General features: G+C 59.6%; 2 protein-coding genes across 4 annotated transcripts; both read right to left on the bottom strand.

Annotated features, from left to right (window-relative positions):
* Positions 1 to 18: 18 nt before the first annotated feature.
* On the bottom strand, positions 19 to 2,908 carry GPX3 (glutathione peroxidase 3). The gene is made up of 5 exons (XM_008501766.2): positions 2,705 to 2,908; positions 1,465 to 1,618; positions 1,153 to 1,270; positions 848 to 947; positions 19 to 760 (listed from the first exon to the last, which is right to left on the bottom strand). The coding sequence occupies exons 1-5, from the start codon at positions 2,789 to 2,791 to the stop codon at positions 518 to 520; spliced, it is 702 nt and encodes a 233-aa protein (XP_008499988.2). The 5' UTR covers positions 2,792 to 2,908; the 3' UTR covers positions 19 to 517.
* A 4,805-nt stretch (positions 2,909 to 7,713) lies between these two features.
* On the bottom strand, positions 7,714 to 9,512 carry SMIM3 (small integral membrane protein 3). Of its 3 annotated transcripts, none has more exons than XM_030459047.1 (2): positions 9,373 to 9,512; positions 7,714 to 8,729 (listed from the first exon to the last, which is right to left on the bottom strand). In XM_030459047.1, exons 1-2 carry the CDS (start codon positions 9,393 to 9,395, stop codon positions 8,549 to 8,551), a joined length of 204 nt encoding a protein of 67 aa, XP_030314907.1. In that variant the 5' UTR covers positions 9,396 to 9,512; the 3' UTR covers positions 7,714 to 8,548. The 3 variants fall into 3 exon arrangements, with proteins under 3 accessions (XP_030314907.1, XP_030314909.1, XP_030314908.1); XM_030459049.1 differs by lacking the exon at positions 9,373 to 9,512 and adding an exon at positions 9,280 to 9,312; XM_030459048.1 differs by lacking the exon at positions 9,373 to 9,512 and adding an exon at positions 9,030 to 9,110.
* Between the last annotated feature and the right edge of the window lie 1,828 nt (positions 9,513 to 11,340).

Genomic DNA, 11,340 nt, shown 5'->3' with positions numbered 1-11,340 from the left:
GGCCAAGAAGCCGGGCTGTGCGTTTGAAGAGCCTTTATTTGGCATTTCTCTGGCAGGGTTGAGAGGCTGGCCACCCCCAACCTGGAGAGGAGCACGTCTCTCTGCCAGGACCACGGGCAGCTTGAATGCACTGAAGAGCTGCTCCATGCCCAGCAGGATCAGGCCAGGCCCACCCCAAAGCAGGAGCTTTCGGGCCAAACCTTCATGGAGATGTGGTCATCTTCTTCAAGGGCAGCCAGCCCCTGCATCCTCCCACTGCCCAGCACAGGGGGATAGCAGAGCAGGGGGACAAGCTGGGGGTTAGTAGGTGATGTCACTGCCTGGTGTGGGACACAGGGTTATTGGGAAATGTCCCCCTTCCATTGCTGAGGTCTCTGCCACCCAGTTGCCCAGCCTAGCATCCTGGCCAGGAGGTGCTAGAGATGGGAGCAATGGAGAGGGCTTCTGTGTTTGGGAAAGGGGTTAGGATAAGGAGCAGCAGGCAGGGGGGATGAAGGCAGGGGGAAGAAGCCACCCTTTAGGCTGGTGGTGCTGCCTCTTCAGGGTCTGGCACTTGCATTCCCCGCGTTTCCCTCATGTAGGTGATGATGTCGTTCTTCACAACAGCAATGTTGGCACGGTGGTACCAGCGCATGACAGGCACACCATCAGGACCCACCAGGAACTTCTCAAAGTTCCACTTGATGTCATGGTTCCGCAGAGGCTCCCAAAAGAGGTTCTTGGAGAGCCCAAACTCCTCTGCCACTGGGGGACAGGAGTTCTGCAACGGGACCAGTGCATCACTACCTTGCCGACCCCAAAAAACAAGCTGGGTGCTACTCCTTTACCCCCCTGTGCCCCTTCCTACCTTCAGGAAGGTGTAGACTTTCTGCTCCTTGGCACCATTCACGTCCCCTTTTTGGAAGAGCTGGAAGTTGGGAACAAATCCACCCCCTGGACGGACATACCTGCAAGGAAAGGGTGGGCAGGGGTCACCCCACAGGCAGCTCTTGGTGCTGCACAGGGGTACGGGGGGAGCCCCAGGCCCTGTGGCTTTGGGGACCATAGCTCCAGGCAGGGAGAGGGGTTACACCAAGCAGGAGCTACAACCTGTGCAGCCACCACCAGCCCTGCTGGGGAGAGGGGTGACAGGTGACCCCCAGCAGTACTCACTTGAGCGCAGGGAGGATCTCCGAGTTCTGGCCTGGTTCCTGCTTCCCAAATTGGTTAGAGGGGAAGCCCAGGACAACAAGCCCGTAGGGCCCCAGCTCATTTTGTAGTGCATTCAGTTCTGTGTGCAAGCAGAGCCAGGGAGGGGTTAGCAGGCTGCCCCTATAGCTGCACCCACCCTCTTGGAGCATCTCTGGATATGCCCAGTCCCAGGAGCATGGGGACCTGCCAAGGGCTGCATGCCTGGGTGACACCAACTGCTCCTCGGCCATGCACCCTGTCCCCAGGGATGCCTGTGTCCCACTGGACCCTTACCAACATACTGCAGGGTGAGGCCTCAGTAGGTGGCCACGTTGACGAAGAGCACCATCTTCCCTGCATAATTCTTAAAGGGGATGTACTCGTCCCCATCCAGGGTTAGAGCCCCATAGTCGTAGATGGTGCCCTGCACCGAGTCGTAGCATTTCACCTGTGGGGTGAGGAGCATCCCATAGGACCAGGCTGTGGGCTGCTGGCCACCCCACACCCACTCCCACTGGAGCAGCAAGTCCTGCCCTGGCACTGGCTGAGGTGGCAGCTGCCAGCACTGTGTCTCCTGTCCCAGAATGTGCTGGCAGCCACCAGGCTCTGGCTCACCAAGGTCAGGGTGATGGGATGAGCTGGAGCGAGCACGCACATGGATGTGCACACATGTGCAGGGCTGGCTGCAGCTGCAGGGTTGTTTATCCAGCCAGGGTCAGGCAGGAAGGCTGGAAAACAGCCTGAGCTGGTGTGGGGATACCAAATCCGCCTCCTCGGGCTCCAAAAAGGCAGGACCCCCACCCAGCCCCCGCATGCACCCAGCTGGGGCACCCCGGAGCAGCACCAGGATGCTGTGCCGTGGCCAAGCCAGGCCCAGAGAAGGGATGGGGGCTGAACCGGACCCGTGCAGGGATGGAGCACCCTCTGCCCGCGGTGCTGCAGGGGTTAACACGGAGGAGCCTACCTCCTGTTCTCATCAGCGGACCCAAGCTCATCCAAGTGCCACCGAGGGGCTATTTTAGGAGCAGTCAGGAGATAAAGTCACAGGGGCTCTGGCCGGGGAGCTCTGGCTCCATGAGGCCGGAGAGATCCCGAGGGCAGAGCTCTGCTTCGCCCTCCCTGGGTAGGAGAGGGCTGGGGGTGACAGTCACCCCGGCTCTCTGCCCGACCGAGTGTGGGGACTCAGCGGCCCCCACAGCCTCCAAACATGGGTGCACCCTCCCCCCGGACACTGTGCATGGAAAAAAGACCTCAGTTCTGCCCCTGTGGGAGTCACTGGGGGCGGGGGACAAGGCTCTGTCTTGCTTTGTCCCCAACCCCAGGACATCAACTCCCCTTTGCAAGACTTAGCTCAGGAAAATCTCCCCGTGATCCAGGCAGCCGGACTGGGGGGTGGGGATGGGGTGTCACAGGGCGACCGTGCCCCGCTCCTGCCCCTGGGAGTTCTGCCACAAGCCTTGGGGACAGGTGGGTCCCCAAAGCACTGCATGGCCCCCACACCTCCCCCCATGGGGGTCTCCCCCACCTCTCTTACCTTTTCCTTCTCCTGGCCCTGCCCCGGCTGGACGAGCCCAGCCAAAAAAAGGGGCAAAATCCAGGCACTGCGGGACCAGCCCCCCATGGCCGGGGCGGGCGTGGGGTGCGGGCACCCTCCTCACACCCGGGGACAGCGGGGACAGCGGGAACAGGGGTGGGTGGTGGGTGGGGGGACACACCTCTCCCTGCCGCCTTCTGTCACCTCCCAGCCCGACAGCCGAGAAATAGCCGCTGGGCTGCTCGGGGGGAGCCAATCGCCGGAGGAAGGACGGGCCGAGGGTGCGTTAACCGTGTGGGCCCCGAGGGCGACGCGAGGGGACTGGGAGAGTGTTAGTGTCACGCTGGTATCACGGCGGGACAAGGACCGGGGACACCCCGCCAGCACACGGGGCAGCCGCGTGTGTCCGTCCCGGGGGGCGTGGGATTTATGCAACGCGTTATGTGAGCCGTGGACCTGGGGATTAAAACCCGCACGGGTGGGAGAGGTGCCAGGCCATGTCCCCATCCTGCGCAGGGAACCCGGAGGAGGTGACATCCCCACCTTGCCCCGTCACGGGGACCGAACCGGCCCAGCAGCACCCCAGAGGAGGTCGGGTTGGGGTCCTGTGTCCCCCCACTCCCATGGCTGTGTTGCTCAGGGGTAGGCAAGGGTTAATCAAGCTTTTCTCCTTCAGCACAGCAAATTAGGGTGCTTGGCCTTGGAGGAGGATCCCTCTCAGGGGGTGGGCTGTGAGGGGCTGGGTGGGGCTGTAGCCTCCTGGTGACCCCGCTGCAGCCCAGGGCAAGGCACAGCCATCCCTTCCTTAGCCCTTTGTGTCCCCAGGGACGGGAGTTTCCAGGGCCTGTTTACATACATGGGAAATGAAAACATTTACCCTGGGCTGGCTCCAAGGGAAATATCCCTGGTGAGGTGTTAATTCCCTGAACTCCTGCAAAAATTTTATTTGATGAGAGGATTAACCACACACTAGAGAGGGGGGGCTGTCGCCGGGGAAGGGGGGGCTGGCCTGTGACAGCAAGCAGGATGGGGTGGCACACCCATGGGTGTGACAAGTACCAGTGCAGGGTGAAGCTTTACTAGAAAGCCGGGCCAGCCCTGCCAAGGCACTGTCACTTCTGACATTACCACGTCCACCAGAGAAAGAGAAGTGGACCATGGGTTTGGGGGAGGCTGGGAGTAATTTCCCATTCTGTGTCTGTCACAGGCAGAAACACAATGTCCTGAAAAGGTTCCTGGTGCAGCATTGGCTGGCATTGGAGGGCTGAGGGACTGGGAACCCATGGAGCAGGGAAAGTGAGAATCCATGCTTCAGAGACAGCAGTTTCATAAAAGCTACTGGAGAAATGGCTTAGCCCTACCCTAGCTTGGGTCCCTGATGGGTGTGAGGTGCACCCAAAGTTTCAGACTAACCCCTGAGATGCTCATTCACTGCCTGGGGGCCGCTCAGAGCCCAGCACAACCGTGGGGCTGGCCACAGGGATGCTCACTCCGGTCACCCCTCACATGTGTGGCTGTGGGCAGTGCAATGTGGATCCTTGTCAAAACCGGGGAGTTTGTGGGAGCCAAAGCCAGAGGATGAGAGGCTGCTTGCACCTCAGTGTGTCCCACAGGGACTGGGGCATGCTCAGCACCCTGCCACACGGAGCTGCACTCCCCAGCCAGCTCAAGCTGCTGAACCCAGCCGGGGCTTGAGCCACCTCCTGGGACAGAGCCAGGACAAAGCTGGAGATCTGAATGGGGCTGCACTCCCTGTCCTGCTAGTTCCCATCATAGGAACAGCCACCCACTTCTAATTATATCCCCTAATTGCCCGCACAGGGCCATGGTGGCTTTCCTGTTGTCAACAGGGACTTGGGGACTGGGAGGAGCCGTGCCGCACGTGCAGTGGTGGCACAGCATCGTGTCCCTTCCACGTGTCCAGTCCCCACCATGCAGAGGGAAAGGCCGAGCCACCCACTCCTGAACTGTGTTTTTCTAAAACCAAAATGAAAACAAGGGACTTGTTTCTCCAAGTCCCTTTTCCTCGGGTCCTGGTGCCAAATGGGTCTCAGTGGAGCTGGGGATGAGGCAAGGATTTAATGAAGCACAGCCGGTGGGCCCTCTCTCTGCCACTGAGCTTCTGTGGGACCTTAGGCATGTCACCCGGTGTCCTCAACACACTGCCCCGAGGGTACATGGCTGTCTGAGGACATGGTGCCCCTCCAGCCTGCCCGATCACAGTCCCCCACCCCGAATGGCACAGCAGCAGGCTGTACAGGCTGACCCTCACACGAACCTCCCTCCTCAGTTGTTTTTCCACCAGAGCTGGGCTGGAGCTGGCCCCTGCCTGATGCAGATGTTTGGCAGGAGTCCGGGGGCAGGAGGCCAGTGATGTTGGTCCTTCCAGCCTTCGGCCACCATGCTGCCCCTGCCACCGCCCCCCCTGTCCTCAGGCCATGGGCTGGGGGCTGCAGACACCTCACGCCAGGCTGCAGGGCAGTGGTGAGCACAGCAAATGTGAAAACAGTGGTGGGGACCATGCAATGCTGCTTGTCCCATGCTTGGGTGGGCTTGTCCCAGAGCTGAGTGAGGAGATGCAATGGGGACAGTGCCAGCAGTGTGCCAGTGACAGCAATGAGGGGCTCAGGCAGTGGCAGGCAGCATCACCATGGCTGGGAGCAGCACTGTTTTCCCTCCAGCAGCCTGGCACAGCATCAGCCCCAGGGCAACCTCTGAACTTTTGTTCTAGGTGTGCAACAGAAGGCGAAAGCAAAACAAACTCTGCTAAGCAAGGGGCCCGGGCTCCTCAGGCACCACACTTCCCCTGCCCTGCTCCCATAGCAGCCCCCTCCCCAGGCACAGTCCCCTTTGGAGCAGGGTCCCCCTCCCAGATTGCCCCCACACCCTCCTGGCTATGGCTGTGGGTGCTGCCCCCTCCAGCATCCCCATCCTTCTCTCTCCCTTTGCCCCTGCAGAAATTCCCCCACCCAGGGGAAGGGAAATGGGTGGCTGCTGAGTCCTGCTGCTCACCCCTCCACCATGAGGAGCACCCCCCAAGTATCCTGATCCTACAAGGATTTTGCTCTTCCCCAGTCTGTGGAAGGATGAGCCCACCAGCTGTGATGTTTGCAATGTGCTCCTGGAGACCCCCCCCTGCAGCCTGGAGCACAGAGGGTGGTTTGGGACCCCTGTTTGAGGAGGGGTGTGTGTGTCCAAGACGTTTGGGGTCAGCTTCTGCTGCACAATTGTTACAGAGGCTCCTACTTCCTGAGGAGTCCAGCAGGGATACCTCAGCTGAACTGGGTGCTTGGATTCCCCGGACAGCTCTCATTGCTGGCCAGAGGTGAGGTGACAGCCAGGGTCCTACATCACGGCAGCTGCCAGCATCCCAGCAGCAGCCCCTACAGGCTGGCAGCCGGCTCCCACCTTGTTCCAGCACCCTTGGGTGCTGGCAGGGAACCATCCTGGCGGATGCTGAATCACCTCCGGTGCTGTGCCTGCCTGCCACAGCGTCACCACTGCCGGACCCACCCCCCAGCGGGCAGGAAAACGCTTTTTTACTTCAGCAAAATGCCATGCAAATGCTGGCTCCAAGCTCCAGCACTGAAGCCAGGGCCACGGGGAGATAATTTGCTTATCCTGCTCAGTCCCGGAGCAAGAAGTTCCAACTCAACAGCGCACATCAGTCTAAATCCTTCTCTCCTGTTTTCATGCTTTTAAAATGTCCCAGCTTCTCCCTGCTTTTCCCCCACTGCCATTTTGCTCCGTGCACTTTGTTTTTCTCATGAGCAAACCCATCATTCCAAAGCTTTGCAATGCCTTTCCTGGAAATGTTTGCCTGGAAACTTCCCAGCAAACTCCTGCCATGAAAGGAAACTTCTCGCACCCCATCCCCCATGGCTGCTCATGGCAAGGGGCACAGGGATTTGGGAAGAGACAGGCTGCAGGGACTGGGTTGTGTGTGGGGGTTGCATCTTTTTCCTCAGATATTTTGCTCCAAACCAGGCTTCCTTCTCTAACTGTTTCAACATTTCTGGCTTCTTCCCTATTCTCCTTACAGCAAAGCTGCTCAGCTCCGGTTCCTGGTGCCAGATAGTGCTGGCTGTCCCCACACCCGTGTCCCAAAGGAAAGGGGGGGCAGAGCTGCTCCCACCCAGCACAGCCGTAATCTCCTCCAGCTGCCGCCTCGCCATGCTGGTGAGGGAGCGGGAGAGAGGGAAAATAACTAAAATAACAGGAAAAGAACTCTGGTTCTTTGCCTCAAATTCTGCAACTCCAGAGGGAATAGAGATTGGCAACAGCTCAAAACAGAAATCAGTTTCTGGGCCAGGCAAGGAATACGTGTCCACTCCCTCCACAGCACAGCCGCAGCCCACGGCTCCAGCGCAGGCGTCTCAGCTCCCCAGGGGCTGTGTTCCAGTGCTGGGCTCCTTCCCCAGGGAGGGAGGCATTTGGCCAAGGTCCTGCTTCCCTGGGAACTGCCTGCCCCTCCGGAGTAATGCCAAGAGCTGGTGGCTGTTTTGGACCAAGCTAAATGGGGATGGGACACAGGGTTTCCAACACCACGAGGCTGGCTGCTCTTTCCAGTGGAGAAAATGGGATTTAAACAATTTCCACCAGCATGGCCGTAGCATATCCCCAAATCTCAGCCTGATTCATCTCATTATTCATGACCTTGCTCTCCATGAGTCACCAGGACACCGAGCCTGACATGAGGCTGGCAGCAAGGGGCAATGCTGGTCACCCAGGAAGGAGACAAACAGCTGGTGTGCTGCCAGAACGTCCCTGGGGATCCTTCCTGCTCGCTGACAGTCCCTGATGTTTTTGCACCCCCGGAGCCTGAGGCAGGGCTGGCAGTGTGCCTCCCATGGGACTGCAGCCACGGGGCTCAAAGGCCAGGCAGGAACCCCCAGGACTTCAATCCAAGGTGGTGCAGGGGGTGATTCTGGAGAGGCTGCCAAGCGTCTCAGATCCTGCACGCGGGCACCCGGACACGAGTGTGGACAGAGCTGCACGATACTCACGTGTAGATCAAAGTTCTTTTATTCTGTAGCAAGAGGCACTGTAAGAACTTACACAATCCCTTTCACTGCCTGGGCACAAACCCCTCTGGCCCTCCCACTCTGCCTGACTGGGTAAGGAGCACAGAGACCCCCACAATGGAACAAGTAGTGGGGGATCCTCACCTTTGACAGGAGCAGTGAGCACAGCTGGTGTGTGGGCAGGCAGCCTGGCAGGAGCTGCCCACTCCTTTGCCCCACGAGACCAAGAGGAACCGAGTGCCCCGCAGAATTTTTCCTACAATTTCAGCAGATACCTGATACTGGAGAAACCAGTGCCAGCTGCACACCTGCTGTGCAGTCAGGACAGGATCTATCACTCATACTTCTAGCCAAGTCTCTGAATGCACAACCAGAAACCACATCCATCTCACTTTGATCCTTCTTTCCCAACCACCCCAATAGCTGGGACTCCAAACGAGAAATCACTTTGCCAGGCATTTCCACTCCTTGCTGCTTGCCTGGGAGGAGACAGCGCTGCCAGCTAAGGCAAGCCCAGCCTGCCCATCTCATGGTAGCTGGTGGTTTCTAGCTGGATACATCCACAAAGTCACGCATCTCCCTGATGGTGCCCCAGCTGCCACCTCCATGGTGGTCTCCATGAGCTTGGTGGGTAAACGGGAGGCAGTGAGATCCAGGTACAGGGGCAGGTGTCTGGGTGCTGGCCCACCCTGGCTCTTGCCTGTCTCTCCCCAGCTCTCAGGGTGCCCCATCTGGCTCTGCGGGGTCCCCAGCACAGGGTCCCATGGCTGTGCCCCCCTGCCCAGCAAGCCAGCTGTCCCTCGGTGCCTCTGCCACAGCCTCACACGATGCCATTGCGCGTGGGGTGTGTCCATACCCGGTAGATGATGACAGCAGTGGCTGGGCAGAGCACCAGGGCTGTCATGATGAGGATGGTGGCCAGGATGATCAAGACAATGACCCAGATGTCCAGGATGTGCTTGGGGAGGGCGGCGGGATTTGTGGGATGATAGTGGTCCATCCTGCAAGGGAGAGGCAGAGTGGTGACAGGGCAGCTCCCACCATCCCTCCCACAGCCAGAAACCTCCCCATCACTCTGAGTGCCTCTGCTCTCTCTCCTGCAGCCGTGTCCAGCCTTGGCCACAAGCTCCTTCGAGAGCAAAGAGCTTTAGTAAAAACTTCTTTGAGAAGCCCCAGGATTTACAGAGTGCTTTGATGGAGATGAATAAAAGCCCAGGGAAAAAACTTCCCTATTAATTGCTACCATTGTTAAAGGAGCTGATAAACCAAGGCTACAGCCAGGCATCCCGCTGGTCACTCACACGTGGGTCATCGGGCAGGGAAACCGTGGGACCAGGGCAGCCGTAGCCCCATCCCTTCGGGGGAGCCTCGCACCTCCCGCCTCCCACCCCGCGGCGCTGAGTCACGGAATTAATGGATCAATTAGCAGCAGGGTGGGGGACAGGCAGCATCTCCATGGGACCCGCAGATGCACCCTCCCCGCCTCCCCCCCCGGCGGTCCGAGGGAAGCAACCGAGAGCACTGGGCTGAGCCCGTCCCGTCAGCACCCATCCGTGCACCCACCCCGCAGCCCTGAGGGGGGACGAGCCCACGCCGCGGGTGTCAGGCAGCAGCCGCCTGCCCCTCCTGCCCTCCCGTCCTTACCTGCTTCCCGGCTCCGGTCCCATCGAGAGACAGCGGCAGGAGCCCCGTCGGGGGAGGGAGCCTCTGACTGGCCCCGCCCGGCCCTGCCCGGGGGGACGGGAGGGCAGGAGGGAGGGGAAGGAGAAGGCAAGGGAGGGAAGGGTAAGCCAGGGTTGGGTTTTTTTTTTTTTTTTTCTGCATCAGGATAAGCCAGAGCACATTCCAGCTCATTCTCCGCCCCCTGAACACGCTTCCCCCCGGGGAGACCAGACCCGAAGGTCTCAGGTGTCAGCGAGGGTCCGTGGGGACGTTTCACAGCTTAATGAAGGGATTTGTCCCTGCCCTGCTCCCCTCCTGCCCCATGACTTCAGGACTCAATGCACCCACTCACCTATGAGGCCCAGGGCAAGAAGGAAAAACAAAACGAACGAGAATCTCCCCAAAAAACCCAGCAGGGAGGCGGCAGCTGGCAGGGCTGCTGGGCTCAGAGAACATTTCCAGCGAGAAGCAGAGCTTGATCATCTCCATGATGCTGAAGGGCAAAGCCAGCAGAAGCAAAGGTGATTTTCCTGCTGGGACACAAGCCCGGTGCCACCCACAGCAGCACCCATGCCCAGCAGCCTTCACCCCTGCCATTCCCTGGGAAACCTGGAGGATTCCCAATGCTGGAAACCACCACCGTGTATTCCCATGCACTTCCCGAGCACAGAGCTGGCACTGGGCACCCTCCCCAGCTGCACAGCCCCTCCAGCTGCTGCTGTGGGATAAAAAACACTCGGGGGGGTTTATCACGGGCAGTGGCGGATCCTCACGGGCAGAGGTTTCCTCTGGAGATGCAGTGGGCAGAGGCTGATGCTCGGATCCCTGTGGGATCAGACGTGACAGGGTGAGGGCAGGGGAGCGATGCTGGAGGCCAGGGCATGACAGACACTTGGGTGCTGTGCCTGGGAGCAGAGCAGAGGTGGATGAGTTGTTGATGGAAACTCTGACCTTCCGGACACGTAGCATCCAGAGATCTTATGCTTTTTTCTGCTGATCTCATGAAATGGGGATGTTTGTTGCTGCGGTTTCTTAGGTTCTGCCTCAGTAACCTTGAAATGAAAGAGAAACCTCATTTGGGGGTATGAAGAAGTCTGGCACCTTGTGGGTTCAGGGAAAAACGTGGGCAGTGAAACAAGTGTGAACAAAGGCCCTGGGAAAGAAAAGGGGAACATTCCAGGGGAAGAGAGGACATGTGCGTGGTACCTGAGCAAGTGTACAGCCTGGTCGGGGGGCACCGGGTTGACCCCACTGCCAGCAGAGCCACAGCATGGCCACTCTTCCCTCTGTAAGGACATCAAGCTGCTAGAATAAGTGGAACAGAGCTGGTGAGAGGTCTGGCCAACAGGTCTTGTGAGGTGTGATGGAGGAAACTTGGGTTTGTTCAGTCTGCAGAAAAGGAAGGTGAAGGGAGATGTCATCTCTCTTCACAAACACCTGAGAGGCTGAAGGGAGGTGGGGGTCAACCCCTGCTCCCAGGTCGCAACAGGATGACACAGCCTCAAGTTGTGCCAGGGGAGGTTTCGACAGGATACTAGGAACGGTTTCACCATGAGAGGTGTCAGGCTCCGGGACAGGCTGCCCGGGGCAGTGCTGGGGTCACCATCCCCGGCGATGCTGAAAGAGCCGTGGGGATGCGGTGCTGAGGGGGAGACTCAACAGTGCCGGGGTAACGGCTGGACTGGGTGGCCAAAGGTCTTTTCCAACCAAAGCAATTCCACGATTCCTCCCGGATTCCGAATCCAGATCCGATCCGACCGGGTCCGGTCCGATCCGATCCGGTTCGGTTCGGTTCGGTTCGGTTCGGTCCGGTCCGGTCCGGTCCCACCGCCGCCATTTCGCGCCGCGAGAAGCCGGCGGGAGGGAGGCGCGCGCCACGCGGCCGGCCCCGCCCCCACCACCGCGCGGCGGTCACGTGGGCGCGGCGGCGCTGTTGACGTCAGACGGCGG

This window comes from Calypte anna, chromosome 13, assembly GCF_003957555.1.
Source record: "Calypte anna isolate BGI_N300 chromosome 13, bCalAnn1_v1.p, whole genome shotgun sequence".
Classification (NCBI taxonomy): Eukaryota; Metazoa; Chordata; class Aves; order Apodiformes; family Trochilidae; genus Calypte; species Calypte anna.
This window is presented reverse-complemented; position numbering and strand designations above follow the sequence as displayed.